Source organism: Pelmatolapia mariae, linkage group LG16_19, assembly GCF_036321145.2.
Source record: "Pelmatolapia mariae isolate MD_Pm_ZW linkage group LG16_19, Pm_UMD_F_2, whole genome shotgun sequence".
Taxonomy (NCBI): Eukaryota; Metazoa; Chordata; class Actinopteri; order Cichliformes; family Cichlidae; genus Pelmatolapia; species Pelmatolapia mariae.
The window spans coordinates 64173830-64197080 of record NC_086241.1 but is presented as its reverse complement, the minus strand read 5'-3'; the positions used below and the strand labels follow the sequence as shown (position 1 = coordinate 64197080).

Genomic DNA, 23251 nt, shown 5'->3' with positions numbered 1-23251 from the left:
GCTTGTGTTAGTTGGTGGGTGTGTGTGTGTGTGTGTGTGTGTGAGAAAGAGCAGGCTGTGGCCATCCTCCATCTGCTCCTGTGTGATTGTGGTTTTTGGGGAACAATGTTGGAGAGACACTAAGCTGCTATACACACACGGACACACACACACACAGGCTGCCAGCAAATGTTTGTGTGTGCATGAATTTTCAAATATATCACCTATCCATTTACACTTACACAAAACGTAAACATGAAGTGCATGTGTATAAACGTTACTTTCAGGATTAAAGGGTGTGTGTGTGTGTGTGTGTGTGTGTGTGTGTGTGTGTGTGTGTGTGTGTGTGTGTGTGTGTGTGTGTGTGTGTGTGTGTGTGTGTGTGTGTGTGTATTGGTTGTGTGGGACGTCCCCTCTAGTAGTTGATTGGCAGAGATAGCTGCACTGAGGCTGGGGTCAGCATATGGCTCAGTATGATAGCGATGCTCTGTTTGTGAGTGTGTGTGTGTGAGTGTCAGTGCCTTTCTCTCGCTTTCACACTCTGTTCCCACTGAAATGGTGGCAGCTCTGGGCATGTAGCGCTATTATCCCCCATATCCACACACACACACAGACACACACACACACACACACACCAAGGGCAGCCAAACGCCTAGCGGCCTGCCTGGCTTCTCTTTGCCAACTCCCACAATAGAGCCTATTGTCCCAGTAAGGCTACAATCTGCTGTGTGTGACAAGGATGTGTGTGTTTCTCACCACGGCAGAAAGGTGAGGGCAGAGCCTTACAAATTGAAGACATTTTCTTATTGCTGATGCTGAAATGGGGTCATGTTATCCTTAACCTCCCACAGGCTCCGCTGCACCCGTCAGACACTGGAGAAGCATTTCTTTTGATTTAAAAGAAAGCCGCACCAATGCCTGCGTCATGCTCTCACTGATAAATCTATCACAAACGTACATTTAAAACACTTGGTGAAAAAGTCTTCCATGAGTAAAGCTGCTCCATTATTTAAAATCTGGATGTAAATGAGCATAAAACTCTGCGGTGCATGAGCAGCTTCTGCTGGCAGATTGACAGAAATCAGTGCCACACATTGAGTGGCACATACACAATCAGGATTAGGCTAAGGGTCTGTGTATTAGTGCGGGTTAAGGGTAAGGAAATGAATATAAGTCTGTGTGAATGCTTGCAGAGGGGGAGGTGATTGTGGTTAATTGTTTCCCGTCGGGTAGTTAGAGGAAATGAAAAGAAAAGGGGTGAGGAGGAGGGGTCACGGCTAATCTCTTTCCCCGTCTCCTTGGGGAAGTCTGTGTGTATGTGTGTGTTGCTTCTAGGATGACTGCCTGCTTCACAGTCACATATTAGTGCTATGATTTCCAAACACTTGAAAGTGTACAGATGTTACAGTTAACATGTGGCCATGTTTGAGTTAAAGAGAAGTTGTTCCCAGGTGTTTTTCAGTTGAATTTCACTGATTATTTTGAAAGCTTAATTTTGTACTTTTGACTGCTTCCTTATTTCCCAAGAGGTCGCCACCGTGGATGGATACACATATTTGATTTTTTGCATCCTTCCTGATGCAACCCTCCCATTTATCTAGACTCAGGCTGTTCCGGCCCCCTGAGGCTGGATTTGTCTCCTTCTAGTCTCGAACCAGAAATCTTTTGCATCTCAGGCACATATTGTTACTTTTGCTGGTTGTGGTTGTACCTCATAAACTATGATATTATGCATGAGAGAAAAAAACATTTAGAGAATCCTAAATACAAAAATCTATGTGGTATTTCTCCCAACCTCAGGCACACTATGTATTCCCTACGCACCCCAAACACTGCAGTTTAACCTATGGGTGGAGGGATAAAATGATCTTTACATCAGCAGTTTAGGTGGCTTTTAGCAGATTTGACTTATTTAGATGACTTTTAAATTTACAGTAATGCCTTTAAACTTAAGAGCATATTTCAATAAATTTTATATTTCTATTCTAGCACTTGACTAGACTAGCTTTGCTTGATTAGGAGCTGTTTTAGTTCCTCCTTTAAGGCTGCTCACACTTTAAGCTACACCAAATGAATAAATGTTTTGGGATGAACCGCTTATGCTTTGAAGTTGGATGTTTTCAGTCCCACAGGTGCATCAAGTTAAGAACCTAAAAATGCAAGCTGCCTTTACAAACATTGGTGGAGATATGATTTGTTGTAAAAGAGCTCACTGAATTTTGTGGTACTGAATTGAGATGCCAGTGTTACAACAAGTCAGTTTGTAGAATATCTAGGAGGGAGTAAATTTCACAATAAGTTGTAAGTAAGACAGATCACATAAAACTACAAAGTCCTGTGTATGTGCTGAGTTCCTTTCTGTGGTCTGCTTGTAGATCCACTAGCCACTGAGCATTGCCGTTATGGATTGCGTCCTTCTCCCATATGCTATTCCAGTATTGCTCTGTCTCCAGCTTTGGTGGGGTTGTTCTCATAGTGTTCCCCTGCTACTGGGAGTACACCATAGATGGCTTAGTAGAGTACAGCTGGTTTATTGTCCTGCCTTCCAACTTTCTGGTGTACCTCTTTAAGCGGCTGGCCAAGGCTGTGAGTCTTTGTTTGGCAGTTTCTAAGGCCTCAGGTTTAGGCAGCTTGCTGTGCTTCTTAGGCACCTTCTTCATCTCTAGTCTTCTTCTCCATGGAGGGTACTGCTCCTTGTGAGGTCATCTTGAGGTCATCCGAGCATCTCGCTGATCATTGTCGCGGTGTAGATTTTGGTGATGGTCACAGTAGGAATTGTCTGTAGTCATTCACATCTTCTAGTAGACCTTCAGACCTTCATGGTCCACTTTAACCATCCTGTAGTGAATGGCCACACAGTAAATTCACTACAACAGCACATCAGAGAATCATAACACCATATTCGAGTGCATTTTACTTTCCCATGAACAACATAATTGAACCCTTTAAATGTAGTAATTAAACTATAATACCTGGGTACAAGTCTTTTTTTATTAACTTGCAGTTCTCATAAACATTTTAAGAAACTGCAGCTACTGCAGCAAGTTGAGTATTACCGTGAAGCATGAAGACTGTCCAAGTTTGTATTCTTGCACTCGTAAGCCGAAGTGTCTTGCACAAGCACAAAGCAGCGATGTTTCTTCTCAGCTCTTTAGTAAACTCTCCGCCCCCACAGAGCAGCGTGACTAGCAGTCAATACATAGGTGTCAATTATCAAAGCTGATGTGCATTACTTTAATGTTACTCCTGCCCCGTGATGGTTTTTTGGGTCTAATTTCCAACATTCATGATTCATGTCATGACTGAGCGGGTGAGTGTCTGTGTTTGTGTGCAAGTATACATGCTTGTCACCGAGAGCTGTGCAGACACATGAGCCGCAGCCATCAGTGGCTCGATCACACCTTGCTGGAGCAGGCCCCCCTCTGACTGGTAAACAAGCTAATCTGCAGTTGTGTGTATGTGAGTGTGTAAGTACGTGAATGCGCTTTGCGGCCGGGTGTGTGAATGTAAGTATCTTTATGTGATAAGGTGTTTAAGATTCAGGGTGGGTTCCCTCACGGATGACCGAGACAAACTGCAGAACAGCAGACTGTGTGTCATGAGCTCTAATAGGCGTGTTGAATTTAGCCTTAAAGAGGCAGAAAGAAAAAAGTGTTCCTGAGCACAGACAGGGGGTGTTGGCGAAAGATTAATTACTGATGATAATTGGATTAGAAGAAAAAAATATTTTTACCCAGCTAATAAGCGCTAAGTGGGGCAGGATTTGTGTATCTCAAGGGCGCCTGCTACATCCCAGCAGATGTTTTAAATGTTACCAATAAAGTTTTCAGACTTTTTATTCAAATTATTTGGTAACTTTAAGTCCCCTTGTTCTGTCAAGTTGATTTTTTTGACATTTTGATTCTTGATTGCAGAAAGACATCAGTCTGAAACATAAGCATCTTCTTTTGAGATTTCAAATGAACTAAAATGGTCACAATATGTTTTTAAGGAAGTATCAACCTCTTGCATTGCACATTTTATCCAATCAGATAAGATGAAGGACAAGCTCCATATATTCACATTTAATAAGCAGGAGCATTTTATTATTTGTCCAAAATGGCGTAATTATTCTGGTTGACAAAAATTTGGCAGTCAATCCACCCTTATTGCATAGACTGTAAATGAAAGATGGGCATAGCTGTTGAGCTGTCACGATTGGTTTTTGAAGCCTTCTTTTGCGTTTGTTGTGTTCATGACGTGTTTTTGTTTCTTTGTAGTTTTTTGTTCGTTTGTTTTTTGACATCTTTTTGACAGAATGAGAAGTCATACATTTCAGTGAATATTAGCAAGTTTGTTTACCAAGGCATAGACTATTCGGGTTCCTTTCACAGATACAGATACTTGTTAATTAGTGTTAAGTTACACAAAAAAATGAGGAGCCTATGGGGACTTGCTCACTTTATAGTTGGCCTAAAGCAGCCACTTAAGGATCTGCAGTTTTTATTTTTGACACTTCCTGTCAGCTTTGTTTTGTCAAAGGGTGGAGTGCCCACCCCCAAGCGTTCCTGCCCCAAGCGGAGGAGTTCAAGTATCTCGGGGTCTTGTTCGCGAGTGATGGGAGAAGGGAGCCGGAGATCGACAGACGGATTGGTGCTGCACCGGTCCGTCGTGGTGAAGAGAGAGCTGAGCGTAAAAGCAACGCTCTCAATTTACCGGTTGATCTACGTCCCTACCCTCACCTATGGTCACGAGCCGTGGGTAGTGACCGAAAGAACGAGATCACGGATACAAGCGGCAGAAATGAGCTTCCTCTGAAGGGTGGCCAGCCTCTCCCTTAGAGATAGGGTGAGAAGTTTAGCCATCCGGGAGGGGCTCAGAGTAGAGCCGCTGCTCCTCCACATCGAAAGGAGCCAGCTGAGGTGGTTCGGGCATCTGACAAGGATGCCTCCTGGGTGAGGTGTCCTTGTCATGTCCCACCGGGAGGAGGCCCCGGGGCAGACCCAGGACACGCTGGAGAGATTATATCTCTCAGCTGGCCTGGGAACACCTTGGATGTGTTTTGTCATTTTAGCTAAAATGTTAATTCTGTTTTATATATAACGTGCCAGGCTTTTACTTTTCACTTTTTAAGGCTTATTATGAACAGATTATATCGGCCGCTAGAAGCAGAAAGATGTACAAAAACTTGAATTTAACATCTGTGTGATGCATGCGGGAGGTGAGGAATTACTTTCTTTGTCAGCTCTTATATCCATATTATGAGGATTCATATCGGTGATTTTATAGATATATGTGTGTGAGGAGAGGGGGGGGGGTTTATTGTGTAACCGCCTGCAGATAAGAAGCGGATGCATCTCCTTAATAAGGGAATTATTATTACGGTCTTGGTGACAATCACCAGCACCCATGCTGTGCCTGTGTGAACTTTAGTGTCTCTGTGCTGGTTAAATAAAGCTTGTAATTGCACTGGCAGCTTTAAGGCTCCCCTGTGGTGACAGGGAGGTAGGTGTGTGTGTGTGTGTGTGTGTGTGTGTGTGTGTGTGTGTACGGGTTCGTACTACCCTGGTGGGGACCAAAATCTGACTTTTACTATTCTGGTGGGGACTTTCTGCACCGTGGGGACCAAAATCCAGGTCCCCTCGGGGTTGAAAGCAATTTTCACACTCAAAATGCGGTTTTACTGTCAGGGTTACAATTAGGTTATGGTTAGGTTTAGGGTAAGGGTTAGGGTTAGGCATTCATTTTTAATGGTTAGGGTTAGGGTAAGGGGCTAGGGAAAGCATTATGTCAATGGGATGTCCCCACGAGGATAGCAAACCAGACGTGTGTGTGTGTGTGTGTGTGTGTGTGTGTGTGTGTGTGTGTGTGTGTGTGTGTGTGTGTGTGTGTGTGTGTGTGTGTGTGTGTGTGTGTGTGCGCGCGCACACACATGTCAAAGGGTGAAATAGTGGGGTGACAAGGGGCCAATTAATGTATCACGTCTGTTTTTTCTCCTCGGCCTCTGTTTCTGCATCAGGTTAAAGAGCAGATGAATAGGGGCAAATGCGATTGTGTGATGTGTGTGTGTGTGTGTGTGTGTGTGTGTCTTTTCATGCACGTTGAGCAATAAGTAGTGCATTAGACTAACCTATCTCTGTCCTCATCTTTGGCATACGTGGACACACACACACGCTCATAATGAAATCACAAAGCCCCTCCATATCATTGCTATCACAGAAAGATATAAACCCATTAGCTTGTTCCTTTGGGCGTGGACGCACACACATACACGCACAGGTTTATCATTACATGCTGTAAAGCTTTTCCAATTGTATTATCCCTCTGATGTCCTTCTCTCTGTTGTCTGTTCCAATGCCCGGGGTGCAGAGGACAGATAGGGGGGGTTGTGTGTGTGTGTGTTTGGGAGATGCTGGGTGAGATAGGCTGTGTGTGTGTGTCTCTGATGAGAGGTGTCTCGTAGACAAGAAAACAGACAAGTTGTGCTGCTTTTTAATGCAATTTTCTCAAAATAGAAAATCATAAAAAGTTGTTAGTACAGCAGGAAAAACAGGATGGACCGCCGTACTTCATGTTCACCCTTTTTAAATTAGAGTGTAAATTAGAGTCACTTGTCTGACCAGAGGAAATTAGCTATTCAGATTCAGCACTAAAAGGTTAAAGAACGTGGCTAGCTTTTCACCGGCTGTGCTGCTCTTTCTTAATTTATTTTTAGTCGATTTAGTACTCCAATTTCAGTTACTTATTAAAAACAACAAATTTTTATTCATTTACAGGAAGAGATGACCTTCAGCAAACACTGCCTGTTCCTTTTAACACTTCAAAACCAACATTGCTCAGCTGTTTTTCCCCTCTTTAATCCTATTCAATAAGACTGATTGGAGGCATTTTTTTTCCATCCTCAGATTGAACTAATGTTTTGCAAAGTGCAAGGCAGAGAGGTCATAAAGTGTATTTAAAGGCTTGTTGGTCTTTCTTCTTTTTAGTGAGAAAGTAAAGGTAGCTGGAAAACACAGTCTTAGACTGGGAAGTTGGAAAAGAGCAGAGTTCGCCCAAAGCCCCTGCATCTTTTGGCATACAGGTTACCTGCTCAACCAAGTGTGCCACAGCAGGGTCCCCATTTCTTGCTGTGGATCTGGATATAGCTCAATATCAGCTCAATAAGTGGGGTTAAGCCACATTTCTGCTGAAAAGAGAACCAATGGCATAACGTCCTTTAGGGATGTAATAGCACGTTTGTTGCTGCAGCATATTTGTCGATCTTAAGACTAAGTTAAAGTCCTTAGATGATATTCATAGGGCTTCAGATTGAGAAAGCTCCTCAACAGTTTTTATTGTCACCAGTTACTCTGTAGGAAGCCCGGCAACTCTGCAGGGATAAGGTTTTAGGAAAAGCATTGGTTTAGTAAAATAAATTATTTTATAATTTTTTTTTTCCTTTTTTTCTTTTCTTTTTTTTTTAAAGATCTTAATTTTTTGTGATTTTTTTTGTGTGGTTATTTCGCTTCTCTTCAGGCTCTTTGTGGTTTCTTTGCATTTCTTTTTTTGGTCGCTTTGTGATGTTTTTTTTGTATTTTAACACAAAGTTCAGAAACCTTGGTTACATCACTCATATTTGGAACCGCTAATCAGCCTAACACACGTCTTTGGACTGCGGGATAAATCCAGACTACTCGGACAAAGCCCACATGAGCACAGGGGGAACATGCAAACTTCACACAGGAACCAGTTCATTTATTTCCATGGGTGTACTTGCACCACTTAACATCTAGCACGACTACCTGGCTTTAGTTTTTTAAACTTTCACAAGCCTCCACTGAGGATTCATGAAGATCCATGCAGCTCTTCCTTATGTTATTCTGAGCTTGTATATCGACAAACATATTTTTCACTTTTTTATTACTTTTTTCAATTACCTCTTGACCATTATTAATTGCATTATTAATTGACAACCGGGTTTTGATGCTCTCTGTAAACACCATACAGTCACATTTCTACCTCTACAGACTTTATATATAGTCTCACAGCACACACCCCCTACATACAAACATTGCCATACACACACATCCCAGCAGTGGGCCTAGCTCCTAATGCGCTAACAAGCTCCCTCTCTCCTCCCCTCGCCTCCTCTCCTCCTCCAGCCTCCCTCGGTCTCAAGTGATCACAGGAGTCGAACACCGCCACAATGAGCGGCGCTGCGGGAGAGAAAAGGTCTGAAATGGAGAGAGAGAGAAAGCGACAGAAGAGGGGGAGAAAGAGCAGGAGGAAAGCACGAACACTTCACTCTCTCCACTCCTTTCAGCCACGCACAAGAAAATGAGTTTCTGACTCGACACAAAAGAGCCTCTTTATCCGCCCCCTCTCTCCTCCATGTTTCTCCTGTCCGCCTTTCTCTGCTCTGCTTTCTTTTTCTCCCTCACCAGCCTTTTTCCCCTCGTCCTCCCCTTATAATTTTCCCTCTTTCTTTCCCCTTCTCTCGCTGAAAGAGGGATATTTTTCTGCTAATGACTTAATAAGAGGAGCCATCTGAAATTCAATTACAGCAGATTTCATAGTTGCGACTGCCATTTGGATAGAGGGACAGAGGGATGGATGGAGGCAGAGATGTGCGAGCGCATTGCAACTCTATTTTCTATGACCTCTCAATGGTTTCTAATTTTTTTTTCTTTTTTTTAAATACCAATAATAATAACTTTATTTCAGTACCATGCTTCGTGCAGACCGGCCTCCTGAAATGCCTCACAGAGGAGGATTAAACATTTGGGAAAATAAATATCAAGAAAACCTAAAATCGTTAAATCTCAGTCACAGTTTCTGTTATTAAGATTTAATTTTCAGTATCAAATAAGAGAAAAATGTTTGTAAAAGCTGAAGCAGAAAGAGACACACAGGACCTCTATTTAATTTGACTTAAAGAAGTCATACAGATAAATATTTTGTTCTAAATGTTGTCACGTAAAGAAAAGTGCTAAAGTTTGCTTCGATGGCGAAGTGGGTCAAAGCAGCGTTAACAGGGTTTCTCGAGGCTCCCAAGGCGCAGGACAAGGTGTCGAGACTACACGTGGCTTTCATAAAAAAATAAGAAAAAAGGTTTAATATGCAGTCGATGTTGTAGAGACATTAATTATAAAGATTTATAAAGACCCCATGTGGACATTTTCGTTTCTAGAACAGCCCGGTGTAGCCGATGTTCTCCGTGCAGAGTGTTTTAAAGCTTGTCCACCGCTGATGAAGGTGAGATTACTGCTCGTGTATGTTTTGCACATCGGTCCGTCGTCCCTGTCCTCCTCATGTCGCCTCATCCCAGCGGGGAGTTGGTGTTTGTGACACGGTGACACAGCCCACGCTGAGAGGAACAAAAAGGGAAGGAGGTATAAAGGAGGCAGACGGAGGACGAGGGAAGAAAGAGATGTTCCCGTCACTTATCTCAGCAGTGGTACTGCGTCTCTGTATGTATTTGTCCTTATTCTCCCGTCTCTGCAGACATCTTTCTTTCCCGCGGGTGTCCTTTAAACCTTTTCACCTCCTCAGAAATGAGGAAACGGGAGCCTTTTATGTGCTTTTTTTTTCCCTCCCCCTTTCTCAGACACACATTATTAAAACATGATATGAAGATGATTAGGTGTTGTTTGCCTGAATATATAATAGCACCTCTATCTCCTAATTGCATTACATGCACACCTCTCTTCCCCCTCCGACTCGCACAAACACACCTTCGTTCACCAAAGGGGGAGGTGCGATGGCGGTGAGGGGGAAGCAGGAAAGGGCAAACGGCGAGATCACACAGAGACTCGGCGTGCGAGGCGCCGGCTCGACGGTCTTTGTGCGCCTGCCGCTGCTCTCCCGGCTCTCGTGTTGTTACTTAAACATCGCCGTCGCCGCCTCGCTTCCTCTGCGGCGGCGACGCAGGAGGAAGCCGCAGAGGAAGGATTCTCACCCTTCCTTCATCTTCACCTTCGCTGTTTCCCTTTCCCTTTTAACAAGTTCTCTTCCTCCCTCAGCATCTCACTGCATTTGCACCTCCGACCCCCGTCCCTCCTTCTGAGGTTTCGACGAGTATTTTTTTGAAACAATAACAGCTGTTTTTAGACGTTGAAGTTCCCGTGAAGTCAAGTCTGGTAAATGTCAGAAACAATCTTTGACAAACCGTCACCCTGTCACAAGTTTATATAGATTTCCTCCTCTCTATTTTCCCTGCTTTTTTTCCACTTATCTGCCCCCCTCCTTTCCCCTCTGTTGTGCCAGCGCACTTTAAAGCAGCCATATTGTTGTTATTATCATTGTCTCTAACTGAATCAGTTACCATTAGACCTGAATCTCTCTCCTTCTGAGGCCCATAGACCAGCTCTCTAACCCAATAGAAAACCCATGGGTGCTATTACAGATGGCCGAGCCATTCACAACGTGCACACACACACACACAGATTTCATTCTGAAGATTCATTGGCTTAATCCCATCACACACTCAAACAGCATCACGTGCACACACACACACACACACTGTGCTTTCTCACATCCAAACTTATCAAATCCGGACACACACATAAACACTGTTTTCTCATTGAAAAGCCCTTGTTATTGGAGCTCACTGAGCAAATGGTCATTCTGTTGGGAGATGATGGGACTGAACTGTGTGTGTGTGTTTATATTTGTGTATGGGTGTGTGCGTGTGTGTCAGGAGGCTGTAACAGCTGTGCGTGTCTGTCATTATGGGGGGATGTATGAGAAGGACTAAGCAAGAGAGGGTAAATGTCATTCTATCAATGAGGTTATCTCTAATAGATGGACAGTTGAAGTCCTGGTTTCCATTTACTCTGCTCTCTGCTGAATCCCTGCACCTTTCGTTTTGAATAATAGCAAGTGATAAATAGCAAGTTTTTTTTCTCTCTTGCTGTCTCTGGCTGGATTATTCTCTGTAGAGTCACATGGACATGAAGGTACACGGTCATTCAATAAACACGTGGTATTTCAGTTTTCTTGTACTGGGCTCCAAATTAGGGTTTGAGTTCTTTTATCATTTATATTATATTAATCCAAAAGCTATAATCCTTTAAAGGTTTACTCCCTTTTTATATAAGCGTTCGTTTTAGGGCACGGCCGGGTGATATTTGTTATTCCAGAGGGCCATAATAAGTGAGAGAGCTCACTTTGGAGGGCTGAATTGAAACATGACGCACACAGTGCTGAATTATGTTAAACTGCATGAATTTGGAGGACATTGCAGATTATTTCACAATGGGTTATTTGCCGACCCACAAGGCCTACGCAGTCTGAATAAGAGATGCGGTGGATTTCTATTGAGGGTTAAACTCTTGACAAATAATGCACATTTAGTAGTGATTATAGTGAGCTTTAAAAAAATTTGGAAGCACATGAGACTTGAATGCAGTTTTTTTTCTCTCTCCTGGAACATCAAAGGTTTTTCATAACTATGCAATGTGTTTAGAAAAGGGGGGGGGGTCGCTGAAATTGGAGAAAGCTTTGTTAAAGTAACTCAACTTCATTTTAGTTTCACATTTAATCGTATGAAGTATGCAAACAGTTAATTAGCAAGGGTTTTTTTTTTTTTTTTAATGATTGGCCTCGAGCAGTATTGTCCCCATAAATTTGAAGGATTTTAATATTTACAACAGAAACAGTTATCCTGGTCTTCAGTCCCCCAGTTGGCCGGTGTCCTTTGTAACACCACCCATTTCAAGCTCCGCAGCACCAGTGTGCAACTTTATCTTGTATCTTTATCACCTCCATATTCACCATGACCAGTAATTTCACCTTAAATGTGTATTTGTAAGCTTGACTAAAAGAAACAAACATAATGGTTATTTTGTGTTTTATTCCTGTCCCATTTTTGTGTGGCGGCGGTTATAGATGTAGGCTCGAACCACAAGACCTTTTTAGGTATACTGGTATCGGCATTTATAGCGACTGATACAGATGAAAATTTAAAAATAAATACAATAAGACACGGAAACACTGGTGTATTTCTCTCTGTGGGAAGGTGATTTGGATACTTTTGTTTTTATCTTGTTTTTGTGTTATTTGAATTATTTTGTTTCTGTTGACTATGATTCTGGAATAATTAAAGATTTAATCAGTTATCATCAACCATGGTACAAGTGCTGATAATCCATATTTGTCCACAACAACAGGCAGCAAATCTGAGCGGACTCTGGCTGAGTGTAAACAAGCTTTTTAATTTCTGACATAAAATAAAATATTGGTTGATGTATCAGATATTTAAATCACCAAATATCAGTATTGGAATTGATATCGTTCCTAAAAATCCTGTATTGGTCAGCCTCTAGTGGTGGTTTTAATAACTTTTTAAGGACAAGTTAACCCATTGTGCTTCTTTCTGTTAGTGTCTGTGTTTCTGCTCCTGTTTGAGTTGTCCTTGACCTTTGAACTCAGCTATGAGGAGCGCGCCCGATACTTAGAAAATATCGTGCAGCACCACCAGGAGCCAACCACATTTGAGGATTACGCAGCCCGAGTCTACAGTCCTGCTCCTTGCACTCACCTGCCTTCTGACACAGGTAAGACCACAGCAGCAGCAGCTACATCTGTCAAAAAATGTATGAAATAGGCTATAAATCTGGGTGTTTGCCATAACATGAGATGGTGTCAAAATTAAGGTAAAAAGGAGCCACATGTCCCACATGGTCACCTGACCCTTTAAAGTGCATGCAAATATTACATTCCAGTGAATTATCTGGAAACATGTCCAACATTCAGGGTACCAGAAAAAAGTGCAGCACACAGTAGTCATATGTAATATGTCCTGTACTTTTAACGTTTCAAGGTCTCAGAAATTCTGTGCACACCCCTGTGAACTTTAAATCAGAAAATATCCACAGTATTCATGAAACACACTTAAGTTCACGATAATCAACTAATTATAAAAGACAGGATAAATTTGGGTGGAAAAGCCTAATCGGTTTCTTTATTACACCTCATATGAAAATAAACAGTTAAACCAAAAACTGCAACTATTCTCAGATCAAGTTATTTTATTTTAGGTGGGATATATTTGGCACATCAGTAGCTGGACATAGACGAAATGCACTCTGACTCATTCGCTGAGGACTAAAGCTAGCACTAAATTATGGACCCAAATAGTATTTCATGTGTCAGAACTCTAATTTCTATAAAAGTCCTTTTGTTTTATGTCCTCTTCTCAAAAGAAAAACAGGTAAATAAAAAGTAAAATGTACAAAAAAAATTAAAATTTTAAAATCCTATGAAATCCTATGAAATGGCTAATAATTTTTTTTTTTTTTTTTTTTAAAGAAAAGTACTCAGCTCCAAAGGAATATACTTGTGGAAACCCTCCCTACATACAGGAGGCTTGACTTTTTAGTTTCAAGTGTGACCAAAGAAAACATCAAACGCTGCCCTGCTATAGGGATCGCTGCGCTGCTGAGCACTTCACATTTCTACATTGTTCACTTCTAATTAAAAATGTCTTAAAATGGCAGATTTTGATTCTTAAATTGGTGCCGGAGCCCCGACCATAACAGCGTGACATACTAAATAAAAAATCCCACATATTTTGTGTTTGTTGTGTACAGATTGTATTTTGCTGGCACTCATTGTCCAGATTTGATAGGATGAACTTCAGAGCACACACGCACACACACACACACACACACACACACACACACACACACACACACACACACACACACACACACACACACACACACACAGAGCCTGATTCACAGTCTGAGTATCTGCTGAGCTCTGTTTTGTATCCAAAGCTGCACTCGGGCCCTTTTTTCTCTCTCTAGAGCTCCTCTGAGGAATTAGCTGACATCTGATCAGCCGTAGAGATGCCAGGCACGCACATGGGACTTATATATGACTCTCATATGTATCCTGTTTAAGTTTATTAAATTGATACAGATCATTAGTCCTTGCAATTCATCTGCTTAAAATGGTGGTCTGTCCTTTGGCTCCAGTTTAATCTAATTAAAAATTAATTAATTTTTGCAGGTAAGCCACATATTTTCTTCTTAAAGATTTATAAATGTGTGACCTGAAGGAGCAGAAGTGCGTGGTGTAATCAAATGATGGTTTGTAGGGACACATGACAGGTGTGACTGTGTGCGTTTGTCTTAATATTTGTATAATTGATGCCTGTTTCCTTTCCTTAGCCACCTGCTCCTCATCTTACCAGCTGCTGTGTCAAAATATTAATAATAATACAACAATAATCAACCTGCTTTGAGGCTAAATAAATCTGGCACAACACCCCCACCCACCCCACCCACCAATTTTCACTCATTCTTATTAAATGGAATTTAAATGTAACATATTAAAGGCTCTGTATTGGTTTGTCATGGGTTTGGCCCCAAATTCCCTTTCAGAGCACAGGATCAGATCCCAGTAATAAAGCCTGCTTGATCTTTAGTCACGATGAGTGTGTCACATCTAAAAATTGTGACTTGAGATGCTGCTTTTGACAAACTTTTGATGATCCCGTGCTCTGAAGTCAACCCAGAGTAATTAATTTCCTGCCCTCCCCCTCCTGTATTTACTCACAGGTTCACCTCTCTTAATAACACAATGATCAATCATTCTTCTCTCTGTTTTTATTTTGTTTTATTTCAATTTTTCCCACCCATTTTATTTTCTTTTTGTCCCCCTCCCCCCCTCTAGATCGTATTGTCTCACTTGCCTATAGCTAAAAAGGTAAGCCTGGTCACATGATTGACACGCCCAGTTCTGACTGGCTCTTCCTACTGACGTTTCAGCCTAGCCTTCACACTCCTGTGATTTCTCCATCTCTCCGTTTCTTCTTCCTCCTGTGTTTTCGACTGTTTAACCAGGTCTGCATGTGTTAACAGCTGCCTTCACTTTAAAAGGAAGCCTCACTTTCAACTTGTGGTTTGGTGTGACTTTTGTTTTATGGATCATTATCAGAGGCAGTAAGAAGGCAAAACACTTGTTTTTATTCTTGAGTGTCAGACACACAAATAAGTCCAGTTTTAACTTATTCTTAAAAACAAAACCATCACCTGGTTTAAATTTTAAAGTGTCTCTTACTCAGGTTGGTCTCCTTATCTAAGTGCTAGTTGTTGGTCTTTTCCTGGAAGTCCTTTTCTGTCCAAGCAGCAGCTTTCTGGGGCTAAAACTAAAACTTTAAGCTGCTTCCAAAAGCTGCAGTCAGTCCCCGCAGACTCCCGTGCTAAAATGCACGCCTTTACAGCAGGAATGCGCTTGTTCACAGCCTGGTCTCTACAAGTAATTTCCCACTTTATAGCAAATCTTGGAGTTAATAATGGTAATTACCCCCACTGGTGACTGGATCTGTATCCTGTTGGTACCTTTTTGTTAATGCATTAAAGTGAAAAATATAAGGGCCTGCTGTGTTATAGTTGAACTAACAGACCATCCAAGCAACCCAAGAAATGGGTTACATCCATCTTTTGCAACTAACACAGATTTCCTGAGACTTCTGAAAAGGAGGAGTCGTTGCAGACCCCTTGAACTGTGGTGTGAGCCCTTGTGAACCCAGTCAGCACACCGTTTGTGCTTTTTATCCACACCATGTTCACCACATGCTATATTCGGTAGATTTAGCTCCCCGTAGCTTCTCTGAACTTCAGGTTAAAGATTTAACACAGGCAGCTGCAAGTGGTGAGAATGGAACTTCCACAGAGCGATCTACAAATTTTAAAAGTTTTGTTGCAAAGATGAGTTTCACTCATCACAGGCACAAGAAGACAACCTTAAGAGGGAAACATTTTGTCTTCCTCTTGAGATGTCTGACTCACTGGCTGTCGGGATGAAAATAACATCTTGATTTATTAACGTACCCACTCTGCATCCCGATAAATGTTCCTCAAACATGACACGAACGTCATAGCAAATCGCTCTCCGAGGCTGGGTGAAAGTGAGACGTCCTTTTCTCCTGTCTGTCCACTCGATCCGTAACTTGGTCGTTCTGTTAACCTGCGATGTCACGCTCACCTGGTGAAACTTGACCTCTAACCTTTTTGTATGCTCCTCTCGCTCTCTCTCTTCCCGGTTGTGATATGATGTAGTGCCATAGTGCTGCTCAAAAATATGCACTCTGACATCCTGTTAAAGTGGTAAACCAAGCATAGGTCTGCACATGTGCACAAAAGCTGTTTGAATGTTGGACTAACGCTGTTTTCTGTGTTTTCAATTGTGCACTTTCAATGTAACAGGGATGGGACAAATTAAGTGAATATGCTCTGTTGTACGTGTACTCATTATGTACGTGTACGTAATGTAAATGTGCTTGTGAAGTGTGTCATATGTGTCTTTCTGTTCCTTTCTGTTACACATGTGTGGCTTTTTCTTTTTTCTGTTTTTATTCAGTTTTCTTTTTCTTTTCTCTCCTGAACTGCTCCTCTTCCGATACCTTCTTTATTTCTTTGTCCTTCTCTCTTTCTTCCTTTATCCTCTCCTGACTTCCACTCATTAGAGGAGCATAGTGCAATGTATCTGATGGTCCCGAAACCACTAGACAGCTTTAACCAGCTCAGAGTTAAAGGGAAAGGTCTTAAGCAGAAGGTTCTTCATGCTAGCTGTGAATGGTATGCACTAGAGATGGTGAATAAATTGTGAACTTTAAATTGCACTTTAAAATGCTTTAAATTACAGGACAGTCTGTGCAGTGAGCTACCAGAAGTTTCTCTGCAATTTTAAACATTTATTTTTTGCAGTTTTAGCCCAGATGTTGTTCTGTTGGAACATTTCTTTATTATGTAGTAAACCTGAGACCTACTATTTAATTTGCACTTCTGTTTCTTGTATTAAGATGTCTCAGGGACTAAATGTTTATCTAAACGCCTTTACACTGACACAAAGGTGAGTTTCACTCATCCAGCCCACTTAACATCAAAGTGAGCTGTATGTGAAATGAGTTTGACAGCCTTGCTTTAAACTGTATCATCCAAAGCTATCCTGATAGAGGTGGGACCTGTTCTATAAGAGGTTCAGCTGCAAAGCAGGAAAAACTTTAAAATGTCTTTGTAGTCACTGGTAAAGGGGTAGTATGTCCTGTCAGTGAGGCTTAGTCTGGCTCAGATTAACTTAATTTTGGCTGGTTTAAATAATTACTTTTCTGTTTCACATTAACTATAGGTCATGCACATGTCTAGTGGTTTTGGGGAACCTTTAACTTAAGGAAATAGAGCTCGTATCAGGTTCCTGTCTCTAGCTGTGTGTCTGTGTCCGTTCATCTGATTGTCCTGCCTCTGTGACTGTAGGAATCTGTGCAGTGTGGCTTCGTAGACCACCGTGGGCTGAAATATAATTTTATTGTTGTCCCTTCATCCTTTTTCTCCTTATTTACCTCCACCCCCCATTCTCTCCTATCTAAACCCCCCTCACCTCGCCCGTCTTCCCCTCAAACCCCCCTTCTCCTCCTCTTCTTCCTCTTCCTCTTCAGGCTCCTGCCTAGAGATTCTTCGGGGAGAAAGTCCGGCTCTTGGGGAGGCCGGGAGCGACACGGCGTCCCCCATGTCTCCTCGGACTAGCAAGAGCCGCATGTCCATGAAGCTGCGACGCTCCTCCGGATCAGCCAATAAGACCTGAACTCCCCAATCTGCAGGACTCAGCCAGAACTCACACTTGATATCACATTAGGAAACAAACAGCTTTCATATCAGCCAATCAGAGGTATCAGGATCCTCAAAAACAAGCAATTTTAAATTGGTCCGTTTACAAAGCACACAAAATTAGGTATGTAAGCAAATTAATATAAACTCTTGAGTAGGCGCTGATTCATCCCAGCATGTTGCATTTCTGGTTGGACCCTGGGCTTTAATGGGCACACGTGTTCTCTTGTACTAAATATATATAAAAGTATTCTATGGGCAATACTGTAACTTTTATTTTGAAAAATACTCACAGATGCTGCTCTGTATATCTGCAGCTTTGCTTGGGGAAAAAAACAAAAAAAACAAAACACACACACACACAGAGACAAGTCAAACCAGTGTTGCAGCATGTTGAGTAGTAAAATTAGCAGTGCAGTATTAGTTCATAACAGCCTGTGCCATATTAGAAAGTGCACACAATGCCAGTCGGTGTGAGCAGGACTGCAAAGAAGAAGAAAAGCGTCAGTGTGTCGCGTCATGCACCGAGTGTTGCTGTAAGGAATCTGTATATTTGTACTATAGGAGGTGTGTGCGTGTGTGTGTGTGTAAAGGCAGAGGCGGGAGTGGAGGCTGTAAAGAAAGCGATAAAAGTCTATTTTTTTTTGTTCTCAGCGCAGCGCAGACCTGAAATGATAAAGAGAGTTACTTTCTCAAGGCCAAAAAAAAAAAAAAAACGTTCTCCGTGTTTGAATCCAGAATAAAAGTCTGAACTTCCTCTGATGATCATTAACAGGACAGACCGATGGAAGAGGAGGCACTTGCATACATCATTTTGTTTTCTTCTGATACTGTAAAACGAGCACTGATATTAATATTATCATGTTTGGGGTTTTTTTCTTTTAATTGACTGTAAACTGAGTTTTGACCCGAACAGGAATGTTACTGTATTTTTAGTCACTCCTTCATCTGAGGCAAAGAACCACAGCTTTTTCTTTCTTTGTTCCCTCGAGTATATGTTGTATATCTATATGAGTATAAATATATATATATACATAGTAGATATATGAATATCTATAAGAATGTGTACAGTATAAGGAAGCTTGTTGTGCGTGTGTAAATACGGTTATAGCTGCCAAAGCCAAACTGTGGTTGAAATCCAAACCGCAGACTTGCTAGAAAACAAAACAAAAAGTAGGTTAGCGCTACAAGATTTCAAGCTCTCATAACCAGCTTGCTCTTCATCGTCCAGGAATTTAAATTCATTCTACGCTGTTCTTCCCGTGATGGAGCTTGTAAATCTGTATGGAGGGAATCGTCGTTCTCATGAATTACTGTAAAAGGCTGGTGAGGGGGGGAGGGGGACTGGTATTTATAACACACTTCAGCGTGTTGGGATCTGGGTCCACAAAAGTCCACTAAGAGTTGGTTTAGCGCTTCATTTTCAGTGTTTTGTAGGCAGTTTTCAGGGTTTGGGGGGGGAATACAAAAATGAGAGAACCACAACCAAAGAAGGGGAAGAAAAAGAGGTGTCATTGAGGGAGGGGACATCAGCATGCAGTCGCAACACTACCACTTTTTTTTTAATGTATTTAACATTTTCAGTTTAGCTCTTTCTGTGAGTTTAGAGGAAAAAAGGTTAAACGAACGCTCTTCCCGTGTCTGTTACTGTTGAAAGTTTTGTTACTGTTTGTTTCAGCCATATACTCTATAGATTAAAGGGATTGTGTAACAATTTTCTTTTTATTTCAAACTTAATATTTAAAAAGGAGGAGGTCAGATTCATGTGTGGTTACTTGAAGTCAGCTGAGGTTTGAGTCTTCCCTTTAAATTATTTACTCTTGTTACTTTTGTCACTGAGGTCAAAGCACCATTGAATGGTTGAGAGGCCCCACTGCACCCTGATCTCTACATGCTGTGTGTGTATATATATATATATATATATATGTGTATGTATACTAGAGGTCACCGAGCCTGCTCAGTTCACACCCCAAACTCCGTCCCAGCACCGAAACCACACGACGGCACCATGTTTACGCTCCCCAGTGGATTAGCGTTCAGATGCTGCTTTAAAGATCCACGGGTTGTACATACTGTTCTTTTGTCCCCTTCAACTACAGTTTCCACCCAAAGAGCATGAATAAGTCATATCGGCGTCACTCTTCATCTGAAGAGGAGAAACAGTGTAAATCCCCCACCTGATGGATACTACTGATTACACACACTGCATGACACCAGTTCAGTACCAGCTGCATGCTTTGACTGCGCAAGCACTCCACAAACTGTCAACTGTGTGAACATGTGTTAACGCCAGACACACGGCAAGCGTATGGATGTGCCAAGATGGAGTTTGACAATAAAACAATTCGTACCAGTAACCGCCAGAGTTGTGTGGTTAATCAGCTTCAAAACAATAACAGCAGCAGGCTGACAGCGCAGTGTTGATTGGACTCTACTCACATTTATTCACAATTTTGTCATTAGTTTCACATTCAGCCATATCAAAATAGGACTGTACAGGCTTCATAGAACCACACATTACATTTTTAGCATCATAAAGGCATTTAGCAAATATCTCAACATGAATAATCAAAGACAAAAGACCTTTTTTAATAGCAGTATAACATTAACTGTTTCATTTCTGTATGAAAATATTTTATAGCTGAGAAATTAACGAGCATGTTTATTATAAAAGGCATATTACGGTCTGATTGTTTTCTCTTTACTCTTATTCATTGATCTCTGTACATTTGTGGTTTGAAAATTTTGTTTTTTAGGATGAGAAGGAGGAAGATCACCCATTATGGTTACACTGTAAAGCTTCAGTGAACATAAAAACAAATGCCAAGTTCAAAATGACTGGCTGTTGGGCCCGTTTTACTCACTCTGATGGTGGCATTAATGAGTTTTAGTGCCAGGTTATTTGCAAGAGAAGCTGAACTGTAAGTAATAAGAAATAATTTAATCAGTTAACATTATTCTGGATTATTTGTTTTGTCCGGTAACTTAAAATAGCCCCTTTTTCCTTTAAGGAAAAGTGAGCTAGGATGGTTGTGTAGAAGCCTGTTTCCAGGCAGGGTTTCAGCACCTTGGACAGTTACAGGTCATCTTCAGCATCTTCTTTTACTCCCTCAGGGTGTAGCATATAGTCCAGATATTATACAGCAGAACTATAAATGTGTTATTTAAGCACCCAGAGAAGAAACAATCAGAGGTTTGTGGTAGATTTGTAGCTTTGTGGGAAAAAAAAAGGCATTTTGAGATGTTATTTTATCAGATTTTAGTATCTACGTGCAGTTTTTGTGTCCAGGTGACCATTAAAATTAATTCAATATTTTAAAATAAGTGCCCGGAGGTGTTACCAAGATGGCTACCGAGTGGCGAGACTTGCTTCTGAAAGGACTTCTTGATAAATAAACTTTTTCCCCCCCTTTTCCAAACTACAGTTTTGCGCGCGACTCACGGCCGCACGGTCATCTGCAGCAGCATCACCTGCCGGTTCTCGGTGGGGTGAGATTTGTTGATGTGTCTCGTGAGTCCCGGGGAGCTGAAGAAAGTGGAGGGGCAGTGTTTGCACGTGAAGATCTGTTGCTGCTCCTGCTGCTGCTGGTGGTCGCACTCCCCGCCACCGCTCTCCTCTCTGTGCGCGTGGAAAACGTCCCCTCTGCGTCCTCCTCCTCCCAGAGTCTCCGCCATCAGCTCGTCCCTCATCGCGTGCCACAGCCGGTGCTTGTCCCTGATTTCGACCGACGGGAAGCGCGCGCCGCACAAGTGACAAAGGCACACCTGGCTCTGTCCGGAACTGGGCTCGCGCGCTTGGCCGTAAGATGCAGCGGGCGGAGACGCTCGCGATGTCATCTCGTGCGCGGCCAGGTGTTTCTTCAGGTAAGCCTGCCGCCGGAACTTCTTCCCGCAATACCGGCACTCGTACACCTCCTCCTCCGGTAACGACTGAACGAACGGCAGAGGCGGAAGCTGCTGCTGGGGCAGGTCCGCGCGCTCCTCTGGGTTCAGCACGAGGAGGCTGGACGGCGGGCTGTCCGCGGCTCTCACCTGCGGCTGAAGGTCCAGGCAGCTCTCGGCCGGGTTCCGGTAACGCGAAGAGGAGTCGTAGCGGGGAGGCGCGAGGCCGTCGCCGTCCGGGCTGTCCCGGGACCGCGCGTGGAGCAGCAGCAGAGACTGCTCGCGCCTCATGCGGGAGCTGTCCAGCGCCGCGTGGTGCTGATTGGTGTTCACGCGCAGCAGCTCGTTCTCCTTGCCCTCCAACTCCACCGGCGGCCTCTCGTGCTGAGCGAGCCCTCGTGCCTCTTTGAGCGAAAGGTTCTTGTTGGGGGTCGGGGTCTCACCTGCCGGGCTGCTTACCGGGCGCGGCTTGTGCCAGCGGCGGTGAGAGGCCAAGTTGGCCGGGCAGCTGAAGACCTTGTCGCACTCGGGGCACCGGTACTCCACACGCACTATGCGGGAGCACTTGTGCTGCGCAAGGGAGAAGGGGTCGGGGTACTCCTCTTTGCACAGCTGGCAGATGAACTCCCCCAGCGGCTGATTCCCGCCGGGGCCGGACGACTTCTCCCGGTGCCTCCGCAGCTCGGGGCTCTCCTTCTTGATGCGCAGACCCAAAACCGGGGAGGTCGTGACCTCGTCCTCGAAGTTCAGCTTCCGGTTCACTTTGGGTTTTTTCGTGGGGTTGCTGCCCGCAGACTGTTTGCTGTGTCTGCTGCTGCTCGGCTCGAGGAACGAGCGTTTCCTCGCCGCCTCCTGGCTCATCACGGTGAGATGCGGGAACAGGTGCACGTGGGGCGGGTCATACTTGTCACCGTGACCGTAGGACGGCGCGTGGTGGCGGCTGCTGCTCGCGAGGATCCTCTCGATGGAGGCGGACACCGAGGTCGGCGTGGAGCTGACCAGGAACGGCAGGTCCGGCACTGGGGAGGACGGCAGACACCTGCCCGTGAACAGCAGCTGTTTTTCTCCTTCCTCGCGCTGCTCAAGAAGTCTCGTGCCGACCGGTTTAACTGGGCTGCAGGAGTCGGTGAGTGGCGGAGGCGGCGGCGGCGGGAAGAAGCACGAGAAGTCACCGTCGGGGCTCAAAGCGTCCAACTCGCTCTCAGGTAACTGCGCGCGCCGGTCCGCCTCCGCCTCCAGAGCGGACTCCACGTGCGGGCTCCACGCCTCCCTGACACCAGCGGAGTCCTCGCGGGACACTGGGAACTCTCCGTCCTGCCGCTGAAACGGGAAAACACTGAGCACGTGGCTCTCTGCTCCGGTCGCTTCACAGCTGTATCCCCCGCCGACGCCGCTCCGGTCACCCTCCGGTTTGTTGTTGTTGCTCCGTGACCGGTATGACGCCGAGCCTCGCCGGTGTCTCTTCACCAAGAATCCTCGAGGCATTGTGGCGATGACAGCGCGTGGCACAAGCGCAGCGGAAAGGACAACAACTCTTGTCTCGAGCCCACTTTCAAGTAGAGCTTTGAAGTGGCGGAAAGAGAGAGAGAGGGAGAGGGGGGCGCGCGCAGGTATGATGAGTGAACGAGAGAGGGAGAGAGAAAGAGAGCAGCCTATCCGCGTTAACTTTTTTTTTTCCATCCAGCCTCACGGACACCGATAGCTTTGACTGAATGCTGAAATTAAACATTAGACTAAAGATTATAAAAGCACAACAGCGAAGAAAAAAATAGTGTCAGGCAGGGGCGTGTCCAGGTGGAGGTGGCACAGGGTGGCAC

General features: G+C 43.7%; 2 protein-coding genes across 11 annotated transcripts in view; one reads left to right on the top strand and one right to left on the bottom strand.

Annotated features, from left to right (window-relative positions):
- Positions 1-19909, top strand: part of ralgapa1 (Ral GTPase activating protein catalytic subunit alpha 1) — a 71413-nt gene extending 51504 nt beyond the window's left edge. For 5 of the 10 annotated variants that reach the window (XM_063500048.1, XM_063500051.1, XM_063500049.1 and 2 more), the window contains 3 exons: positions 12370-12494; positions 16415-16526; positions 17384-19909. In XM_063500048.1, coding sequence (XP_063356118.1) covers positions 12370-12494; positions 16415-16526; positions 17384-17471 — 325 coding nt within the window. In that variant the 3' untranslated portion in view covers positions 17472-19909. Of the gene's footprint in view, positions 1-12369; positions 12495-14619; positions 14653-16154; positions 16187-16414; positions 16527-17383 lie in introns of all 10 variants that reach the window. The other 5 variants (XM_063500054.1, XM_063500055.1, XM_063500045.1 and 2 more) reach the window with 3 other exon arrangements.
- A 1081-nt stretch (positions 19910-20990) lies between these two features.
- LOC134646074 (insulinoma-associated protein 2) lies at positions 20991-22919 on the bottom strand. Its single transcript, XM_063499766.1, has one exon. The coding sequence runs from the start codon at positions 22917-22919 to the stop codon at positions 20991-20993; it is 1929 nt and encodes a 642-aa protein (XP_063355836.1).
- Between the last annotated feature and the right edge of the window lie 332 nt (positions 22920-23251).